Below are 23,802 nucleotides of genomic sequence, written 5' to 3'. Positions count from 1 at the left end.
TTTTCTTTTGTACATTAAAGAAGATGTCTTCTTGAGTCTTCCTGAGGGCTGTAGTTTTTGGTGTTTCACTTTAACCAACTTTCATCCTGAAAGGGCAAACAATAAAATGCAAGTTCTTATTATTTAGTGTCCTGTAAGTAATCATTTCCAAGAAGGAAAAAAATGCATAGTTGCTATCCTCTTTCTCATTCTCCTCTTGTTGACAGCATTTTCTGGCTAGGGAAACACACATCTCATTAGCTCAGAGGTGGAAATCACTGAACTGCTGCTTAAAATGACACATGGTATTAAAAAATTTTTAGAGCTTGAGATCTCCTAATAATTAGAAACCTCTGGATAGCAGGTTTTTTTTTTGTTTTTTTTCTTTTTTTGTGGGTAGAATCACATTCTGATGCTTTCCTCTGCTTTGTCTGACTGGCATTCATGAATTATATGTGTATGTGAATATGCATATACATATACAACCTATTTTTCAAAAGAAGGTGGAAAAGAAAGCTGCAAGCCAAATAGATTAAACTATCTTAACTTCCTAGTGCTGTGCTTGAATTTACTTCCTAGAAGTAAAGACAGAACTGAATTCTTTTGAGGGATGTGCAACAAAACGAGGCAATAGTTACCAGTCTGACTGGATGTAGAGGGAAAATGAGTATTTAAGCACGAGTGGTACCATTCATTCTAACATTTGTATATTTACCTTCATTAATTTCCCTATTTACACTTTGCACATCATCCTGACTCTATGGATAGAGCACATCGCTGGAACATATTTCACAAGCACAACTTGTCCTGCAAAACCAAGAGCCAACTCTTGACACCTGGGCAAACAACAGCTACTCTTAGCTGTAGAGGAAACTCTTGGACCTTTCAAGGAAAAAGGAATTAATGAGTTCCTCACTGCCAAGACAGATTGAAATATAGTCAGGAGGAAAATAATGATGGCAAAACCCCTCTTTATGTATGGAATGCAAAAATTGAAAAAGAGATGCAAAGCACTTGTTGACTCCTAAAAAGCAGAAGTTTGAATTGATCACCATAGGAGGTTTCAGAGTATAAGCTGTGAGTGATCTTCATGGGTGGGCTGAAAACATAACTTCTAGACAGTGCTCTTTGCAGTCATTGACGTATGATAGCTCTTTGATTTGAATAAAATAGATTTATATTTTATTGATTCATAGGAAGCACATTTTTATTGCAGCAAGCAGCTTATTTACAAAGGAAAAATATGTAATGTAAATGATAGTGAGTCAAAAGAAGCATTTCAGAAATGTGAGCAGTCTTATATGCCAGTAAAATAAATGTTTGTTTGTTTTCAGTATGTGCTGAAACGTATGCATTGAACCTTTTAAGGGTAAGGAGAAATAATTCTAGGTAGGTGGTACACCAGACAGATTACGAGCTATACTTTGAAGAAAACGGCAAGACCAAAACCAGAAACTGAGCAGATGTCAATCACTTAACTGTTAATGTAGTTGTGAATACTCATATGTGTATTTATAGCACTGTGAAAAGTAGATCACTTACAGGTGAATGTTACCAGGTAAAATAATTCCTCTCTTAGATACAGGCATTTTGAATTAATTTATGATAAAAATATGCTTTGTTTTCAAGAATAATTATGTACTTTCAGTAAGGCTTCATGACCCATGAATACAATAAGATTCATGTTTCCTAGTACAAATCATGTACATTCTCTGTGTCTGTGGGCAAGGCAGCAGACCTGCTCCTTTAGCAAGTCCTGCCCCATCTAGCAGTAGTGCACAAGGCTGCCTTTTCAAACCTTACCATGGCAAACTGCTTCCTGTCCTGCTGAGACAGTCAGATTTCAAACCTCTCTTAAGAAGTGTTATCACATTTGTTGTATATAAGCATGAAAAACAGATGCAAAATCAGAACAGGTAGAAAAGGTCTCTGTGTACAAAACTGTGTAGTTCCAGAAGGCAGAACTAGAAAACAGAGCAGTGATGGTTGCAAATTTATCCCAGACAAGGGCAAAGGATCCTAAGGTTTGATTGAAAATGAAGATGCTGGATACGTGACTGTGGAACACTGAGGAAAAAGGGGAGAACGTGACCGTCATTTTTGTGTTGTGTCAACAGGTGACACACAACAGGCAGTGTAAGAGAGGGAGAAATGTGGTTTCAAATCCTTTGAGACTTTACTGTAGTAGGACACAATTTTTATGCCTAGCAAGAGGCTTCTATTAACAGCACAGGGAAATGGCCCAGAAATGCTTGCCTGCTGTTCAGAAATAATGTGTGAACATGGCTTTTTGTTTCACATATATTTTATTATGTCTTTTAGAAGTTAATTTAGTGCTTTTTTCTTAGAGAAGTATGTAATTGGTGGATTTGCTGAAGTTAGTTATTGAATTGGTCAAATTTGTCCTAGTAAACACAGAAGACTTCTTGTTTCAGTGGAGTATTTAGCCACATGTGTTTTTGAAAAGTGGCTTTCAGGTAAATTGGTCTTGCTGGTTGGATCAAAGCAAGCATATGCTTCGCTGGCAGGGATGACCTCAAATGAGATGAGTTAAAAGACTCTTCCACCTCCCAGGGAGAAAATAGTGTATAGTACTTAAAAAGCAAGATTTCAGACTTTTTTTTTTTTTTTTTAAGCTAAGATGCTTAACTTTTATACACAGGCTCCTGCAGGAGTGAATTAAAAGGATATTAACAGGTATTTTCAGATAAGCATGTGAATAAAGAATGGTTGGAGTTGATAATCTCAAGGTTTTTTTCAATCCTAAATGATTCTGTGATTCTATTAATTTACTTTTGCTTTAAGTAATTTAAATTTCTGTTCCAGACTTGTGCTGCCAGCTGTGGGACATTTTCAACTTCTGACTTTATTTTTACTGTACTACCTCATAAATAAAAGTATTGTTTATGTAGGAAGCTTTCAGATATCTGTTTGAAAAATATATTTATACTCTTATAGCTTTCCATGAATGAAGTGGAGCACGTTAAATGAAAGGAATCAAATTGCTACCCTTGAAACTCCTTTCAGAGGATTTCAAAAGATACTTTATCCTTTGCAGAAAGGGCAAGAAACAGTGAAAGAGGAGATACTTAGGGAGACTGGAGAAAAAAAATAAATTATGGTTTTGGAAGTAATATTGTCTTGAATAAAAGATTTATACATCTGTCTTGATGTCTACTCTGACTTGATGAACTGAGCAAACTTGCAAATGAAGACATCAGCTTGAATGCAGTGATCACTTTTCTTTTTTTATGGAATGTCTCTTTCATTAGGTGACTTCCTACATCTGCTTCGTCTACTAATCTATGAAAAGGGATGCTACCCTTTGTTTTTTTAGTGGTAAATATTTTTACTTGACCTCATTTTTATTGTCACATCTATTCATTAATGGCCTGGGTGTTTTGGGATTCGTTCAGGTTGGTTTGTGTTACTGATCAAAATGGCAGCTAAGTCAAAAGAGACAACCAATTAAGGATGGTGTGAATTCAGTATAAAAAATGTTCATTTTTAAGTGTGCTAGATTTTATTTAAAGTTTTACAACAAGTTTTAGTCATTACTTTCATGTAGTTTAGTTAGGTATAAAATTATTTGTATTGACCTGTCAAGGTAGCCCTTGTTATAAACTAGGCTATAAAAATGGTGTCTTTCCCAACTTTTACCTAGGAAACTTTGTGTATGAAGTATTATGGCATGCACTTGTCTAGCTAATCTTGTCTGACATCTAAGTAACAGTCTTACCCACATATAACTATTGGAATACATTGGTGAGATTTTAGGAAGGACATGGAAATTTCTGTAGGTATAATATTCCTTATTTTCACTTTCCTCAGGCTACATGCACTAAAAACTTAATTTCGGCTTACTGCTGTGAGCTTAATTTCACATTGCATCAATTTTAGGAATTCTTGCTGCTGTAACAATTTTTTATTTAATCTCTCTTCTTTTTTAGTAAACATATTTCTGAAAAATGGAAAAAACAAAAAGCCGACTAAACTCAAACCCTGATTTTTTTCTTTCTGTCTTCTCCTTTGATTAGCTCATCCACTGTTCACTGGGTAGAAGAAGAATTTGAAAATAAATAAAAATTTAACAACTGAGACTATATAGTAAATATTTACAGTTTTTGATGTATGGATGTACAAGAGCATGGAGGAAGTGCCTCAAAGATCATCTTCAGAATGAACGAGCTGTTTTCTGTGTTTTAGTTAATGTAATGGTTTATGTTAGAGCTCTGTAAGCTGCTAAAAGCATGAGGTGCTGTAGTGACTTAATCACATAGAGATGCAAGGGTCTGCTGAAGACAACTGTCTGGAAATAAGCACCCTGTGTCAGTGTCAAAAACATTCCTTTTAATGGGACTTCTGGATATTCCCCCTTGGAAATTAAAATGTTTGATAATTAAAATGTAGTTCTTTTTGTATGTCATATGTATTTCCATTTCAGCCAGTGGCTATTCTAGTATTGCAAGAGGTAAGGATGTGTGTGGTTAATTCTTTCAAAATTATCTAAAATAGCCTTTTAACATATGTCCAGCTTATCTATTTTTGTATTTGTTTAATTCGTAATAGTAGAAGGAGAGTATTTGAGGCATAGTTAGAGATGCTGATGAATCTCTGGGTTTTGTACTTCATAATATTATGCTTTAAAGCCCTGGAATCCAAGGATTTTTTTGTTAATAATTGTGTGCCTCAGTCTTCTGGTGCTCATCAGAAGTTTACTTTGGATACAAGATATAAAGTTTTTTCTAGGTTAAAATCAGACATGTCTAAATGTCTAAACTATAAATAAATCAGCCTGAATATTGTACATCATCTGTTCATATTTCCTTATATGCAAAGTTAATTGTTATGGTAAGAGTATACTTCCTTTTATACTCTGGACCTTTATATAGTGTATGGGTGAAATTTCTACAGCAAACAGAAGGTTTTATTGAAGCTCTCTTACAGTGTCTTGAAATCTTTTATGTTGCTAGAGAGAATGGCAATTAAGGCAGTAAGATGAAAAAAACTCTATGAGCACATGCAGGTGTGTGTTAATACCCCAACATGTCCGTAATAAATTGCTTAGCTCACAATGAAAGCATTTTGTCCTCAGAAATCCATCCTGGATGTAAGATTGGAGGCATTCAGTATCTTACATTGAAATAGCATAAGATGAAGAGGAAGGAGGAAAAGAATGCATGACTGTTAATAAGGGATTGTTCTGCATATCTCTCAGGCACAAGATGAATAGCCCCTGAGTTCCCTAGATATTCTGACATCCACTGAATTCATTGTTCTACAAATACCTTGAATTTTTTTACATCCAGAGACCACTTTACAGCAGAGAGATGGATCACACAGGTTTTTTTCTTTGGTTTGTATTGTCCTTATTCATCACTTACTTTTGTCAGGAGCGTGATGTTTGACTTTGGTTTTGTGCACAGGATTGACTAAGCTTAAGCCAAGGATAGCCAGATATGCTAAAGGACAAAATGACTATTACTCAATTTGTCATACCTGCCATTATTAAACAGTAATCACTGTAAGGGGGAGTAACAGAAATGCTTTGAATAGCCCTGTCCTATCACTGTTTGCCTTGATCGAAACAGAAGTCTGTTTTGCCAAGGTACACTGTTTATTTCCCATTCTGATTACAGAGGAGAAGCCATCCACTGGGATATCAGTCATTGTAGGTCTCAGCAAATGCTGGTAAATTAAAGGTGATCTTTGAATATTTTGTAGGATTTTGGTGTGTTAGTTAGTGAAATGTTTTCTCTTTTGCCTACAAAGGAGATGGCCGTAAAAGTTACTGAATCATATTTCCGGTTCTTTAAGCAAGGTGTGCAAAAGTAATTTTAGCAAATGTTAAGAAATAAATTAAAAATGATGGGTTTTGTGTGGTTAAAAAGGATAGGCTTTGTGTGGTGTTTGTTTTAAAATAATTAAATCCGGGTAGAGCTTCTGTATTCAAATGTCAGGAGTTGAGGTCTAAAGTAAACACGGGCATTGAGTTAAAGCTAATGTTCAGGTTTGCAGTTTCAGCTTGCTTTTCAGAAGTAATAGTCTTGCTGCTTTAGGTGACACATGATTAAGTGAACCTCTCTGAGGCATTACATCACCATGAGATGTAGATTACCAAGATCTAATCACACCAATGTTCTTAAATCTCGCAAGTGCATTTTATTTAATATTTTCTAAGTATTTGGTCACTCTTCATATTATTTATTATGCATCCTTATCCAAAGTGTAACTTACTTGACTGAGCAATTAAATACAAATTTTAATGGTTGCCATTTAAGGCCAAGATAGCAAAGGAGAAAGGGCAGTGCAGGAGACAGCATATTTTTTGTGTAAGTGTGTAGGTTCTGGTATCTAGTTTCCAGTACTGTTTATCAACTTTCTGTAACTGGCACATCTCAAGCTAAGGTTAGTGACAGAACAAGGATTGCCTGAACACGGCTGACACGCTCGACTGAGAGAATATAATTGTTGGTGATGTGTGAATGCTATGGGGAGATTAGATCTGTTTGGAATTCTGGAGCTGGGTGTTGTAACTGGAAAGCCTTGAAACCTCAGGCTGAGGTTTGGCTGACATGGTTGGCATATCAGGCTTGAAACTGCAAGAAAAGAGGGTCTGAAATGCATGGCTGAGGTACTTGGAAGCAAACTGAAATACTGTTTATCAAATTGCTTTTACATATTTTTCTCTCATGTTAAGTTTTGCCTTTACAGACATATGGTCTGTTCATATCAAGCAAGAGTAGAATTTGCCTTTCTTATATACAGTGTGAAGTGCGTGTGTGAGCACTGTTTATGTCTGTGGATGCAATGGAAGTGGGCAAAATAATTTAGAAAAGTACTATCAGCTGAGAAGATGGTAGAGAAGCAACAGCAAAAGAAAGTACAACACTCCAATTTCCAAACTGATTAGAGACAGATTATTGCAAGAAAATCTGAAGAATGTGAACAATACAAATAACTCATGGAATCTGTGATTATTTTCTTCCCAAAATTCTTTAGCACTGGCTCTTGTATTGCAAGATATATTGGAAGTGACGTAAAATCGAGGGCTATCTCTAGTGTGATCTATGGACATTATGTGTGTTTTCCTCTCTATTTGGTGACACCCGTTTTCATGACAACAGTGGGCACCACCAGAAATGCCCATCGCACCTGCTGTAACAAAGTAGTCAGTCTGAGTTTGGAATTTGTGCAAACTGAATATTAGTTTGGTGTCTTTGTTGACTTGTGATGCCTTGATGCTTGTGCTTCCAGGCCCACTGTTTCATTTATTTTATTTGTGCACTGGCCTTTCCATCAGCTGCCTTAGATGGAAAAAGTTTGCTTACCTCACCAGAAGTTTCCCCACCATTTTAGCTTTGTATTTCAAAAGTACAGAAATAAATTTTGGTTTATAACTATTTTAGTGTTCAAGGGTATCAGCAATGAGGAAGCAGAGAATGAGACTTAGGCTTAGTACACAGCTCCTGTGAAGTCCCACTGCTTACAGGAAGAAGAGAAGCCTCAGGTGACCTCTAAATAGAAGACCTAAAAGAAAATTGTGCTATGGAAGCTAAGCACACTTAATTTTTGAAGAGAGGACACTAAGACAACTTGTCAGATGAGGATGGAAATGAATCCTAGCTTTATTGAGAGATGCATCTTGGTGATAGTGCTTTTGCTTTGAAAGATGAACCAAGGAAATGCAGTAGTAAAATTATTCTTTTGGAGAGGCCAGCATTGCAAAGAGAGACAGATAATTAAGGGAGATGGAGCTGCAGTTGCAGGAAGCCTTGTTTTCACATGTGCAAGTTGAGCGTATCCTGGGAAGGAGTCAGGGGAGCAAGATATGCAAGGTGGCAAATGAGGAGAGAGTCTGGAACACACAAAACTGTCCAAAAATGCCTGATAGAAGGGAACGTTGTGTTGAGGAAAGGAGAAATGAGGAGAAATGAAGTTTGCATAAGGAGAATGTTACATGTTAATTTTCCCCTGACATTATTTTTATTTCCTAAGAAGGGTGTTGGAAAGTCTGATATTGAACAGAAACACTGAAAGTTGTTTCAGGATCTCCATGTTTGTTTTGGTTGTACAAGTCACCTTTGAGTTAAGGAAGTGTCTCTTTTGCAGAGTTAAGGCAAGAGCTTACTCAGTGTTTTATGTCAGGTGCAGGTATTACACATTGCAGTCAGTATCATTAGTTCAAAGCTGCCAGAAGATGTGGGAAGAAGAACCCAAAAGTTACGTGGAAAAGATCTGGGTCTGTTTCAGTCAAGTGAAAGCAGAGAGGAATCTGGTAACTCTATGTGGATACGTGGAATTTATGAGAATATCTGAAAATATTAAAAATTAGTTGCTGACTAAAAATGGCATTGTGAGTCTGACAGTTTATCAGCAGTCTCTGGATAAACATAGTTAATATTTGCTGAGACACAGTGCCCCATTCATTGTGTGTAATCAATACCTCATCCAAATTCAAAGTATGTAATGATATATGTAAGCACATTCGTGCACATGTCTATTACTAAATGGAGAAAAAATGGAGAAATATTTCAATGTCCTGTAAGTGGATAACTTGTTCTCCTCTAGTGTCTGTAGTGTCTCCTTTGGAAGTGATGTATATATAAACAGATGTTTTATATATATATATGTAGCTTAATTTAACTTTGTGTTAAATTTGGGCTTGTGGTTTAATTTAAAAGATTTTTGATAATTTTGATTTTTGAGGATAGGTAATTAGAAGTAGTGTAAGCAAATCAAGGCCTGTAGCTTTTAACACAGAGGTGGATTTGGAATAATTTTTGTAGATCATCTTTAGAATTGTGAAAATAAATATTCTTGCACCTGTATTTAAAATGTGAGCATAAAGTAAATGTATATTCAATGGTGAATTTCCTGATTTAAATCTACATGGATTTTGCAGTAAGCAACTATAGAGAATTTGTGACAGATACTGGCACTTCTCAGTATGTATTGTGGTGGAGCAATGTACTCTTGGCTTTTGCCTGGTATTTGTCTTTGGTTGTTAAAGCTGTGTTTTAATGTTGGGAATTTCTTGTGGCCTGTGGTGTTTTGCAAACCATTGCGAACTGAACATGATGATAATTGCCTCTGACTACAGAAGCCTGAATCTGGTGAGGAGAGAAATCATCATTCCAATCACAAACTCTAATTTACTCCCACTTAAGAATTGTCATATTTTATAAAATGTCATGTAAGTGAAAAGAACTGTGCTGAACATAAATCAGAGTGCTGTGATACAGATATCAACTGGGTCCGCTGGTGGGATAGTGTCCCTGCCACCTCATTGGAAAAAAAAGGCAGTTTAAATATAGGTTTTGACTTTCCTTTAACAGCCAGTGGTACAGTCTTTAATAATTTGCAATGGCTTACAATAATAAACAATGAACCTTGAATTCAGTGATTCTAAAATGTGTTTGTCTTGGGCTTGAAGTTTATCTTAACGTATCTGAAGGTTACTGGTAAGGATGTCCTCCTCTCTTATCTGCTCATTGTAGATGAAAATTGTAATTTTATGAGGTGAAAGGTTAGTACTCACCTATGCAATCTTTTTCTGCCATTTAATAATCAATCTGTTAGAAAATTAATTTATAGGCATGTTAAAAATATGTGGTTCAAATTAAAAGAAACTATGGGAAGTTTGCTCTGCTCATTATAAAGCCTAAGCCATTTCAAGAATAGTAATTGCTTGGTGTTTCACAGCTATTTTTCTGAACAATTAAAAAACGTTGGTGCATTATCCTGAAAAAGTTCAAAGAATGTGATTAAGATTATGTCTCCCTTTCAGGAGAAAATATTCATTTGAGGAGTATTTTTGCCTTCCTTTTTCTGTTGAGAAAAATGATACATTCATGTGCAAACCATAGACCTGAAATATTACTCATTTTGTTAGGCAAAATTGTTGAAATTCCTTACATGGTACACCTATAGAAGAAACAAAGAAGGTCTGCTCAGTATTTAATCTCCAGCACTTAAAAAAATGTAAATGGATTTGTTTTTAGAATAGAGAGACCCTTTTCTCTTGAATTTAGGATTCATCATTCCTTTGTTTGACTTTTCAGTTTAGCTTGTTTGTTCAAAGGCTAGTTGAAGTATCAGATGTCTTTGCAGATTGATAATAGAGGGAAGGTGGAAAGGAAAACAGCTAATAACACTTTAGTGCATATATTGAAGTTAAGGGTTTTAAGGGGAGCAGAGGAAGATCTTTGCCCCCAAGTCTCTGTCTGCTTAATTTTTATCTTTGTGTGATGTGCCTGACTTGACTTGTCAGTAACTTGTCTTCTCTGCTGTGATCCAGTTTCATTTGTCGAGCTCCTTAATAGTGTGTAACTCTTTCCTACTTCTCCCTGCAATCTGAGAATATAAACTGAATACCTTTAGCTTTCTACTCCAAATAAATGGAAGAAACTACAAAGATTCTGTGTTTACTTCTTTTATTCTTAAGATATAATGCCTGAAAGCTCTAAAAATATCCCAGAAAAACACACCTGGAGAATACCTTCTGAGTTAATTTAACATACTGGTCATTTCCAGTGGCGGGGAAATCTAGATCTGGTATCATTCCTGACTGATGTTTATCTACTTAGCATCACAGGCTCCATAGCTATTACTTTTGCTGTTTCATCTTCTTTACTACCTATTTCTGATGTAGAAGTACCCTGGAAAATAAATATTTCACCAACACAATCTCAAATGCAAGTTTCTGCTTTGAGTAGGAAATTAGGGAATTAATCTGACTTGTCTGATTTCATTAAGCAAGGCATGTGATATTATGTATAATCAAGTAGTAGTGGCAGTTTAAATGGTTTCAATGTTCCTGGTCTAATGTTTTCAGAAGTAGGAAGATAATTTTCAGGAAGACTTGTTGAGATTGCAACTTAGTATCCGGAGGCCTGGCATATCTGGTATATTTAAAGACCTTTCAAGGTCTTGGGCTCTGTAGCTTTCAAGGTAGTCTAAAACAAAATGACCAAAACCTGGTCCTGGATACACCCTAGACGTGACATGTACAAGGATGTCAATGAATATACTTTGGAAGACTCAATTTTGTTTGTTTGGGGTTTGTGGGGTGGTTTTTGAGTTTTTTTTTTGTTTTTGTTTTTGTTTTTTTTTGGGGGTTTTTTTTACTTTAGAAAGTTAAATTTTAGAGTGAAAAGCTGTGGGTACCATTGTGTATCTATGGAGGTTTATTCTGTCTTGTTTTTTTTTTTTTTAAGGTGTCTCAATTTATGAAAGCAGAAGCAAAACTTTAAGCTCTTTCCTCTTCAGGTTTTCATTTTCAATGTATCACACTCTTGAGAACCAGCTGGTTCTTTTGCTTTTTCATTCACAAATACAAATTTGGTAGGCTTTGCTTTACCAACCATGAGGAACTAATTTCTTTCAGTTGTAGTAGAAATAAAAAATAAAGGAGTTGAATCAGTTATTAGGCGTGGGTTGGGGTTGTTCTTCTATCCTAACCCTATGTGGAAACTTTGCTTAAAGTAAAGGTGCAGCCTGTCAAACTGATTTGTTCAAAGCTACATAGATTAATCGTTAACAAAGCTTAGCTTGCATTCTATTGCTTCACTGTGACAAAAGCCATTTTACACTTGATTTCTTTGCTGTAATGTGCTTCTGGATAACTTGTTTGCATTGCCTTTTCCATGCAATTGTTTTACCTGTAAATTTGGACCCTATGATTAGCCTTGATAAATATATGGATTCTCTGGGTCTGTAGTTATTGCTGATAAGCTGTCATCACTAAAAAGACAGTAATGGCTGTCCTCTTAAGCTTCTGGCTCATTAAACCAAAACACAGAAAAGCTTTGAGGTAAAAAAAAAAAGGAAGAAAATATAAGAAAAACATACAAGATAATTTAGGAGTTACTGTGAGTCAGCTCCAGAGTCCAGGGCAGCAAGATCACTTAGGCTTTCATTCTTACATGGAAAATGGGAATTAACATAACAGATTTTGGGTTTTGGGTTATATATATATAAAAAAAGCTTATTCAGATGTCAGCATTTTGCAGTGAAGTATCTGTGAGCTCACCCTACAAGTGCTGAGGGTAGGGCAAGGCTGTTGGAAGTGCATTGCATTGTCCCTTGAATGTGCCTTTGCTTCTCTGTGGCTAAAAATGATTGCTGGAGAACCTTTTATAGCTCAAAACTGTGTTGATGGATGATAGCATATTTTTGCTAGGTTATTAGTGGAAGGGGATAGCAAACCTTTCCAGGTGGCTTATACAATTAGTGCTTCCATCATCCCACAAATGATTCATAGGCAGGAATCATCTAAAACAGGCAGCTGTTAGTTGATAGCCAGCATTCAGGCAGAATACATCTAGTAAATATTAAAAGTTGCAAAATGTATACATGAAAATTTTCAATTAACACTTTCTAAAGAGAAAAGGATTATATTTAATCCAGCCTATAGCAAGTATCAGGTCCTGCTCAAAATTGTTCCACATGATAGGGAATTCCCAAAGGTTGTCAAAAGTCAAAAAGGACTGACCTCTGCTCTAGGTTTGGAGAAGTGCCATTATGCCAGGCTTGTATTGCTGCACTTTCAGGTAGCTACCCATGTTCCAAAGGATTGCTTCTGTGCTGAGAAGAGTTTCCTTAAGGTTTTAGTCTATCACAAAAATAAGCAAAGCTCTGAGTATTTCGTATGGATTCTTAACTTACTATCCCAATTTTAGCCTTTAAATGTCATGATTTACAGTGCTATCAGTGTTTTGCTGCCCATGGTTAAGAGTCATGCCTTTGTACATGGTGTTATTGTTATTTTGAAATCTAAATAATTTAAGAGCTTTCACCTTTAAATGTTTTTGATTTATTGAAGATCTGGTGATTATGGGCTATGTAGAGATGTTTTTTCTTCAAGTTCTTCAGTCAGTCAAGAGCAGGGTCAATTTTTACAAAACTGTAAGTATTCCCACATGATAATCTACTACTGCTTCCAAGCCAGAGCTGCTGTAACTCAACCATGTGTAGTGCTTCATCCAGACACTTTCTAGGCAGGAGTATGGAAAAATTTTGGCATGAGCAACTTGAAAGAAGTAAGCAAAGATAAGTGCAGAGATGTGACTTTTTTTTCTGGTGTTTGTTACTAACACCGTGGTTTCCAGGATCACTGAGTTTAATTTCTAGCTTTTCTTGCCATCAGGAAAATGTCATACAGGTCCTTTCAGAGGTTTATTATGCTTCATATTAATTATCTGTTTTGCTGGAACATGTATCTTTTTTGTGGAAGTGAAATAATATTATTGACTCTCATAATTTTGAATTGCTTAGCTCAACAAAACCTAACCTATAGTTCTTGCTTTCACAAAAAAGAGATGATTTTGCACTTGTGTGGCTTTGCTTTTTGTTTGTTTTTTTATTTTTTCCTCAGGGATGGAATAGGTAGCTAGGTCATTTACCACTATTAAAGTGTCTAAAAGATCACCCTTTAGGGTGGCATGTTTTTTGTGTGTGATTCTTCATCAGAGAGCACAAACTGAGGTGAATCTTGGAGTACAGGTTTCCCTATGTCTAGTGAAGCTTAAATGTACCTTTAGGGATGAGAGGAGTTCTGAATGTCAAGGTTCCTTGTAGGTGACTCCAAGATGGTCAAAGAATCTGAGATGACCAGCTCAGCTGGATACCAGTGAGGAGATAGCCTTAATTCCTTTGGTTTCCAATGTCAGGATATGTGTTATTGAGGAAAATATTAGTAGTAGGGTGTTAGCTCGCCCAGTGGACTTGAGATTCCAAGTTTTTCACCCAAGTGTTTGATTTGCTGTGCTGAAATTCTCTTGGGTCATGTCAGCTGCAAAGGCTTCCTGACAGCATTGCTTGAGCATTCAATTGGAATTAATTATGTTTTCATGATTTCTAAATTAGTTCAGCAAAATAGTTTGTAACTTTCAGAAGGAAAATGTTTTTTTATTATGTCAACAAATTTGATATGTGTTAGATAAAATTTCTTTAGCTGTCCCTTTCAGCTAGCTTCCATTAAGTGTTTCTTTTGTAACATGACACAGTTTTCATGTTTATATTAATTTTTAGTTTCTTGGTAATTAAAACCTATGATTTAGTGTTTTAAAATGCCTTTAACACTGAAAGCATTGAATAGGGCTAGAACTTGTCAGTGAATATGATTTGTTACTGTTTTATATATAATTGGTCTTGCTCTGCATGGCATTTCATCTGCAGAGAATAATTTCTCTGCAAAACAAACTTTCTTCCATGTGCTGTTTAAACTTTATCTTCTATTGCAAGTACTCAGTTTGAGTATATCTGAAATACCCTACTGTGCTGTTACAAAACTGAAAATTGATCAGTGAAAGAGGTGTGTATGAATTAGAAAACAAACTTTAGTTTTCTTTTTATATTCTTATGAAAGACTGAACTTTTATATCTGATGAGGTTGATACAACACATCTGGTGAAGTTAGTTGATATAACTTCACTGCTTCTTTTGGTTTGAAATTTGGGGTTTGTTTGTTTCTGTGGGGGCAGGGTTGTAGCTTGTTTTTCAGTGTTTTGGGGTTTTTTTTGTTTTTTGGGGGGGGTTGTTTGATTTTTTTTGTTTGGTTGTTTTTGGGTTTTTTTTAGATTTTTTTTTTGTTTTGTTTTGTGTTGTGTTGTGTTTTACTGTGGTTTACAAGGTAGCTTCTGTCTGCACACAGCTCTCTAGTACACCTTTCCACTCTGCCTGTTGCAGTGTATTTCTTGTGAATGGTATGTTCTGTTATTGCCCAAGATAATGGTTTAGTCCAAAATTATACCTTCCCACCCACCTTGTCAATCTATCCTAAACTATCTCTAAATCCTGCTTTGTGCCAGCCCCCTGCTTGGAATTTCTCTTTGGAAATCCCCTAAAACTCCAAGTCCCATTAGTCCATGTGACCTAGTTTTCCCCCCTACCTCTCTCATTGGACAATGCCTTTGTAAACCCTACCCTTTATCCCTCCTCAGAATTTCTCCAATTTGCTAAGAGTTTGTACCTTCCCCTTGAACCTCCCCCATATATAAGCTGTTGCACCTTTGCCATTTTTGTGTTTAGCCTCCAGGATTCCCCAAAGTAATAAATCCTTCTTATCCTATGCAAAAGACCTCCCCCTTCTCCTTGCCTCCTTTGAACACAATCTGCCAGCCAAAAGACCAAGGAGCCATAGCTTGAGCCACATCTAAGGCCTCCTGTTCCCAGGGTGGAACTCACTCCAGGCACGGGACTGTAGTGGCAAAGTGAGTGCAGCTCTGGCCGATGTGACATATACCCGAACAAAAATATGTTGGTTGAATGCTTTATGGAAATTACAGTATCTGAGCTTTTTCCTTTTAAAAACGTTTTTATATTTTTAATCTCCAATTCTTCTTCATCTGTCCTTAATTATATGTATTAGAGCCTAGAAGAAAATATTTTCAGTGAAACACTGCATTTCTGTTGTAATTAAACCTTTTAATGATCACTTTTGTCTAACTGAGGCATTGCTTTCTATATATGCTGACATGGCAGGACTGCTGTCAAAACTGGGAGATTGTGCCTCCTTCTTTACTATGACTGGTCAGAACTAGTCAAGTGGAGAAAGGACAAGGAAGGTCTTGAAATTGTACTGAAAAAACCATTGGTGGTGGTGGTGCTGGCAGCGCATTGCTTACAGGAAAACAGCTTTTACAAAACCTGAGAAGAATTGTATTCCGAAGGGTAGGCTTTGGGCTACAGAACTGTTTTTCTTATTTCCTGGGTACATTTTGTACTAAATTGACTACTATACTTTCGGAGTGCTTATTTTGATCTGTGCCTCAAATGAGATGATGATACCTCAACTTTTGGATCCCGACAGGAGGTAAAATTCAGTGACATCAGTCCTTAAGAAGTACATTTCTTATATTCCTCTTAAGTGCAGACTTAGCCTTTGTGATGATTATAGGATACATTGTTAGGGCTGTGAAGTAATGGGGAGGTTTAAGTATTTCTTAAGCATTAAACTTCAATAACTAAATACCTGAAGGAGTCTCTGCTGTAATAATTACTACTTTTTCCATTGCATTTTAACACTGTTGAGTATTTAAATTGGTCAAAATGTTTATTTCAGGAATAATATTACATAAATAGTGATGATCATCTTCTGGATTTTAGAGCTGGGGTATGAAAAGGTATGTGCTATTTTCCAGTGCCTAAGCAAAAGCAGCTTTTTTTTTTTTTCCTAATTTGTATTTTGTTCTTCTCATCATACACCTAATTTTCAGCTTGGAGCCTTTTACATGTTGACAGGAATATCAGGTATATAGGTAAAAGTGATGTGATTGACAGAATCTAGTTAGATTTCCAAACATCCCTCTGCTCAAACTTATAGTGAAGCTAAGCTGCCATTCTATGAGATTCTTCCTTAGATACAGGATTGTGTCATCATGTTCATATGGGTCCAGAATGGGTGCCAAAAAACAGTGCAGAAATTTGTAGGTAAATGCCACATTGGAATGGCAAGGACAATATGCAATTATGAGGTCCTGCAGAAGGACTCACTAACTGTGAGAGATTAAGAAATATAATGACAGGCACATTTTAGTGTTGATAATGAGATAGAAAAAATGTACACTCCATAAAATCTAAATTTCACACACACAGTGATGGACTCAGTTGAAGCTTGCCATTGCCACTCTGCAGCAAAATCGTGGGGTTGGTAAAGACATCAGCATTGAGCCCAGTGATGGTCAAAAAAGAGAAATTAAGTGTTAAGAATGGTTAAAGAAGTTCAGTATAAATTAGATAATGGTATAAAGCTGTTGAATAAATTGCGACTCACCCATATTTTGATTACTGTTTGCCAGCTCTGCTCTCATTATCTTCAAAGAATATAATGCTGTTAGAAAGAGCTTTAGAGAGAAGGATGAGCCTAATCAAAGAAAAGGGAATGGCCTTTATATTAAATTGGCTGAACAATCTGGGACTCTTTAAATTTGAGACAAAATTGCATTTACATTTGGGGTATATTCTGGTGGTTTGGAAAGTTGTGAATGATATAAAAGGCTGACTGGGATCAATTTGTCACTAATTTGGGTCATTAAAGGAACTCTGGTATAAAATATACAAATGGAAGCATCTCTTAATGCTGTCAATAGTAAACCCATGGATTTTTCCAAATGACACTGTGTTCACTGAAAGCTTTCAAGGTTTTAGGGAGAAAATGGCCCAGTACATGGACAAGAAATATTTAGCCATCAGGAATGGTTGAATATGTAGGAGTGTGTTTGATTCAGGGAGCTCTGGCACTGGATCTTCATTTGTATCTGAACGTAGGTACTTCATAAACAAGGATGTGCAATTTCACTTGGAGAAGTAAGCGACTATTTGTGTGTCATCTGGGAACTGTGTAGAAAATTCTGGGATCAAGTCTGATTCCCTTGAGCAGCATTTGAATTACCTGAAATATTCAGCACCTCCCATTCTCATTCATTGTGTCAGTTCTGGTACAAATGAGACAGGATAGTTGTCTCCAAAGCCCTGCTCTTTGCCAGCCCAGTTCATCCTGTTTCTCCCAATTCATCCCCAAGTTTCTCTTGGCTCTCCTCTCCATTAAAGAAAGTGAGCATCTCTCAGAATTTAACTATATGGGCATGCACTTAGATTGTAATAAGTGAAATGACATTTATGGTTGCACAGACAACTAATGTTTTCTGGCTAGAGTGATAATTTGAATTATTTTTCAGCTGAAATGGAAGTGTTGAAGCCATTCTTTCTAGGACTGTAAACTGAACAGCAGAGCAGATGAAGTGCAGTATTCACTCCCAAAGACTTGTGTCTCATTAGGATAAGCCTCCTCTGGTGAAATCAGTGGCTCAACAGTCTGTTTTTTCTCAAGTAGTTTGTGTATTTGAGGTAAAGAACTACCTCAGGTTCTTGTCTGACTTGTCACCATTTTGAACTGCTGTTTTCACCTATGTATGCAATTCCCTTTTTCCATTTCCTATTTTAAATGTGAACAGATGTTATCAAATTAAAGCCTGACAATTATTTTTTAAAGTGAGCTGCACTTTTTTGCTACATTATATCTATAGTTATGAATGTTTCATAGTTGTATTTGTACCAATTAGAATATAGAAATGATGCTTTATATATAAAAATCTCAGCGCTCTAATATCTATCCATTAATCACTGTATTTTTCTTTTGCTTATGGTGTAAACCTTGTCTCTTATAACTTTTCATAGACTTCTTGCCTTTCCATATTTTCTGTGGGTTTTTTTTGGTTTTTTTTTTTTTCTTCTTCTCATGGATCTCTATGTCTTTATCTTTCTATTTTCTGCGGATTTCTCCTTTTCTGATAACTTTCTACTCCTGCTGGGTGGAGATTACTAGAATTAGTGTGGCAGAGGTAAAAAAACGAAAGTAAATTAAATCCCAGCAGTATCCCAAGAAAGGTAGCTTTGTCTCCTCTGACTCCCAGTGTACGAAGGTATCAACACATAGGAGAAGGATGACACACTTATATAGGCAAAGCTTCCCTGAGAATTGGATCCAAGTTATTTCCAAGTGAATTCATAGCAACGCAGTCAGAATGAGATGCAAATATAGTTCAGTTCTTAGCATTGATGCTCAAATTTCTTAACTAGAATTTGAGAAATAATGTGCTTTCAGAGTCTGTGTATGTTATAGAACTGTATTATGTTGTAAAGAAACCAGTCTGTCAAAAGGACTTTAAATATAATGTTTATTCCTCACTGAGTTGTGGTCCATATCATGCAACCATTTAAATAAAAATATTATAATCTAAATTATTAAAGAATTACAGATATTTATATTGATATTCATTACTGGGAACAACTACCAGCTCTCTGAAAATGCCTGAAGAATGCGTAGACAAACAGTGCTCTGGTCAGAAATGTCAATGGACTGTGAAAGGAGGACTCCCAGGCACTGTATTAATTTCCATCATGCTGTTGTTGGCCAAGGCAGGAGGAAGAGGCAGAAAATGAAGTGGGTTTTGTAACTAAATTCCATTTGGGTGTAAACAAAATTAGAAGGAAATAAAGAAATTGGCTAGAAGTGCAGTCTTAGAAAGAATGTCTGGAGAAAGTGGAAGAAGGATTGTAGTCCAGTGCATCAAAATATACTTTCCCCACAGGCATCCTCTTTCTACAGTCAAAGCACAATTTCAGGTACTCTCTGAACCACCACTAAGCAATTCTTTGTTGTTAACTGCCCATTTGGGGTGGGACAAGACACTGGATGTGAAGACAGTCTCTTCTTTTCCATCATGCATAGAAATTTTCTCATTGCCTTGCAAGAAGGAAGAATGAAGTTAATGACTACTGCATAAATCTCATGCTACAGCTGTTCTTTTTGTTGCCTCTGGGGAATGCCACACTATTTGTGTGTATTCCTGTACAACTGTGCAGCAGAAGGTTACAGTAGACTGTATTGTGACCTCCAGGAAAAATGCAAATTTTCTAAAAATCGGTTGATCAGATGTGTGCTGTGATTCCTAACTTCTCTGAAAGCAATGGCATTTTTTCAGAATTGCATCATGTTTGCCCATTTAGCTGAGATAAAGCAGTATGCAGTTAAACATGTTTTTTCTGGTGTACTATGAGCAGCAAATCCAAAGCAAGACATGTATATGAATGGTATAGAACTGCACCACACTGAGTAATAAATATTCCATTCAGTTGTCAAACCTTGTAGGAACTTCAACTAAATGAAAAAGGCAATGTGTCTTATATCTGCACGCTTGCCACCGGGGGAATTCTGTAGAAATGAGTGTTGTAAACATTTTTTCTTTTATTTTGACAGGTAATATTTGAAGCTGAAGTCTCAGATGGAAGAAATGGCTACATTGCCATTGATGACATCCAGGTCCTGAGTTACCCTTGTGGTAAGAAATGATTAAAAGCTGCATTTTTCTCTGTCTTTTCAGGACATATTTGATATTGCTGTGGACTGCTCAGTTTTCATCACTTGATCACTGATATTCTTTGTTCTTTCAATAGTATTTTTATTGCAGCTTCCAGGAAGAACTGTGATTGAATTGTGATTTACCTGGGTGAAAATTTTTTCTGCCAGGAGTAAATTATACAGGGATTAAAAAAAGGGCATCATTCAGTGTCTTTTTAGTCATATGCAGTTGGTGTGCCTAATCAAAATGGGTTTTAATGTTAATGTTAATACTCACTGATTAAAGACAACTGAATTGGCAGATGCTTGTAGAAGGTTTATCAGATTTTATACCCCTTTTCTTTTTTCTCTCTCTGTCTTTTTTTTTCCCCTAAACAGACAAAATGGATTAAAAAAAAACAATAAAGAAAAGAAAGGGCTTCTGGCTATTGAACTACTGAGGGACTGCATTTTGTTTATTTTTTTGTGGACAGACTTCAGGCATTTATGTTTGCCTTTCCCTGATAATCCTGGGGAATAATTGCTTACATACAAACACAAGTTGTGACAATGAGAATATTCTATTAATAAAAGGTTGTGAGGAAGAAATTGTTATTGTGCATTTCTGGCACTTTTTAATCTAATTTTTTTAGGCAATTTGTTTCCGTTTAACTCTTCACATCTTCCCCTAGACATGCCCTTTCTAAAATATTATTTCATTCTAATGTACCACATGGCTGATAATTTGTTTTCTGAAATGACCAGGGCATAACAATATCCTGCTTCAGCTTTGCAAAATGATACCAAATAATAATGTTCCAATCGCAACCTCACATTTTGTTTTCTTCTACCCCAAACCTTTTAAAACCGTAGCTGTCCAAAGCTACCAAGCTTACAGGGTTATTTGAGTGAGTTACCTTTTCAGTATTTCAGCCAGCTCAGCTATCTGATGTCTGTACTCGGCAAAACTCTGCTCGGATTCAGTTTCTGGCTTTCATATTTATTTTCTTCCTCTTCTTTGTGTTTTGTTTTGAAGTGCCAAAACAAAAGGCACTTGGGCACAGTCATCCCAGCACATTATCAGTATGTTATGGTATTCAGACAAGCTCTTTTTGTTACTGATGTTGAAACCCTGTTTGTTCCAATTTAATGTTTTTTTTCTGTGCATCGTGTTTTTTAGTCAGCACAAAGAAAGAACAGTTGAGCTTCTGTTTTCTTTAGTTGTTCTTGAGAAAAGGGTGGGTGAGCTGTGTAATGTGCCCATTCCTGAAATGTTTCTGTTGGCTTTTGTAGGTTTAGTAAATCCTTCAGGTGGCTGTGACACTGAGATTTCCTACAGCCTTTCTCAGTGTGGGAAATAGATTTGTCTGCTGCTGAAATACTATATTCAATGCCACAAATTATTTTGTTTTCCAAAACAAGAGCTCTGAGTTGCATTGCAAACATAACATGAAGAGCATATATTTGCTTGAGTAGCATGCTGCTAATTAGGTTTTTCTCAGTATGATGGATTTCGTACAGTCAAAAGACTTTGAGATCATTATTGTCAAGCGCTGTTGACATCTTGGCATCTGATCTCCTTTTGGATTCTATTTTAAAAAGACTTTATTATAACACATGTATAACATAAAGTTAGTAGAATCACCAGGGGAGAAGGGAAAGGACTGAAACCACCCCTCAAACATAGATGAGACAAATAATTTTCTCTCTTCTTTTTTTTTTTTTTATTTAGCTAAAAATTGTTCAAATATGGAGATTGACGAAGATAAAAAAGTTTCTGGTACCTTTATTTTTTTATAATTACTTTTTTTTTTTCCTCCTCTACAGATAAATCTCCGCACTTTTTGAGGCTGGGGGATGTAGAGGTCAATGCAGGGCAGAATGCTACATTTCAGTGCATTGCTACAGGGAGAGATGCAGTGAATAACAAGTTATGGCTCCAGGTAAGGCTAACTCATGCAAGTCTATTTGGCTAGAGGACAAGCTGCTTTCTGGAAATGAAATGTTTAAAATTCAAGGCCTTTTATTCATCTGCATGTAAAATATGTACTTTAAATGGAATTCTATGTCTGTTCAATGGAGAAACTTGTAATCAGTTTTGCATTGTTGTAAAGCTTGCATTAAAAATAGAACTGGTGTTGGTGCTGGGATAAGGATGGCTCTTAAAGTCATTGTGTGCCTTCTCTCAATGTGAATCAACTCCTCTGTATTCAAATGTATTACTACTACTATTATTATTATTATTATTATTATTATTATTATTATTATTATTATTATCATCATCATCCTATGCAGATAATTCTAATTTGGGATCTAGTAATACACAGATGTAACAGAGATGTATGAATTTTGAGGATTTTTTGATCACTTAAATTACCTGTCCAAGCAGGTGGCTGTAGGGGTGTGGCTGTACTTCTGTGTTTACTCAGTACCATATTAATTGGAACAGCTTAAAAGGACTGCTACACATCCTTTTCCTCTGTCTCCATAATGGGAGGAACTTTAACTTTTACCTGTGTATAACTGTGAATAGTGTGTATGTTATAATTTAAGAGATTGCTGTAACCAGAATATAGCCCTTCTTATTGTGAAAGAAGAAGAAAAAAAAAAAGAAACACCACCATCCCTCAAAAATACCCAGTCTCCTCTGTATTATGGCAATAGGGTACCTACATTTAAGACCACTGGTTGAGTAGAACGATGGCAAAGTTTCCAATTGCTCTTAAAAAAAAAATTAATTTTACCACTTACAAAGGATTTAAAAAAGCACTTTAGTGGCACATGTACAACTTATGTGCATTCTTTATGTGCATTTATTCTTATGTGCATTCTAGTCTATATGTAAATCTTAAGCGCCAACATTAATGTAGAATAGTTTCTAAACATGTCCTCTAAAACTTTATTTTTGTAGGGTGTATATCTATTTATTTTCAGAACTAAAACCCATGTAATTTTTGGAAAACATACTTTTAAGTTATCTATAGTCAGAATTTTAAAATATGTATTTTCTAAAGTGAACTGTAATCAGTTATTTCAGTCAGATTTCTGTTTTAATAGTGGAGGTGACGAATCTTGGCTTACTGTTGCATATAGGCATGTGATAAACTTGTAATTTTAAAGAGATTTTTTTAAAGGTGTTTAAAAATCTGATATGCAAAATGTATTATTGCATACAAATATGCTGCAACATTAAGAAGGAACACAAGCAGTTGTGTTTAATACAATACAATATTAATGCAATACAAATGCATTGTATTTAGTGAAAAGGTGGGTATCACAGCAGTAGGAATGATTTATACTCCATGTCTTCGAGCTAGTTTGTTTAAATTGAGTAAACATGTAATACATCAATTCAGAAAAAGCAGCTTGATTTCTGAGACCTGCCAAATAGAGCACACAAAGCACAAAAAAATGAAACTGGCCTTGGTTTTGCTATATCCAAGGCAAGACAATATCACGAGGAGTGTTCCAGCAAACCTGTGAAGCGCCACTTTCAGTTGATTGTGGGTCAGAAAGACCCAGTAGAGACAGCCAGCTGGAAATCTTCCCTATTGCTCAGTCCTTGGAGTCAGATAACTCTGACAGATTATCCCTTCTAACTTTCACTCCCCTGAGAAGCCCAGCTAACAGACAGATCAACTGAGAAAACATATGTTTTGTCCCACCATATGCTTCATGGGTAGTTTATTTTTGTGTGTGTGTGTGCATGTGGATCACAGATGTGATAATTTCTCACAGTGTGATATAGATGAAGTACTTTAGAGATTATAACTCTGTTTGCCTGGGTTTGTGAAGTGCCCTGATACTCTTGAAAATGCTTTGATACTTGAGCTTCTGTTCTCTTTCTTGTTCTCCTGTAAAGAGTACTGAATTTTCACCAATTTAAGAGTGACTTTTTTTTCACTTGTCATTCCACATCACAATCCTACTTACCCAATGTAAGTGTAAATTGGCAACTTTCCCTATATGGATAATTTTCC

General features: G+C 35.9%; 1 protein-coding gene across 1 annotated transcript in view; it reads left to right on the top strand.

Moving 5' to 3' along the window:
• PTPRK (protein tyrosine phosphatase receptor type K) overlaps window positions 1-23,802 on the top strand; it is a 293,433-nt gene that overhangs the window by 67,558 nt on the left and 202,073 nt on the right. Inside the window, exons 4-5 of the mRNA XM_062488975.1 lie at window positions 19,742-19,823; window positions 21,650-21,765. Coding sequence (XP_062344959.1) covers window positions 19,742-19,823; window positions 21,650-21,765 — 198 coding nt within the window. The remainder of the gene's footprint in view (window positions 1-19,741; window positions 19,824-21,649; window positions 21,766-23,802) is intronic.

The sequence above is a fragment of the Cinclus cinclus genome, chromosome 3, assembly GCF_963662255.1.
Source record: "Cinclus cinclus chromosome 3, bCinCin1.1, whole genome shotgun sequence".
Classification (NCBI taxonomy): Eukaryota; Metazoa; Chordata; class Aves; order Passeriformes; family Cinclidae; genus Cinclus; species Cinclus cinclus.
The sequence above is the reverse complement of the archived record's forward strand: the minus strand, read 5'-3'. Positions and strand labels throughout refer to the sequence as shown.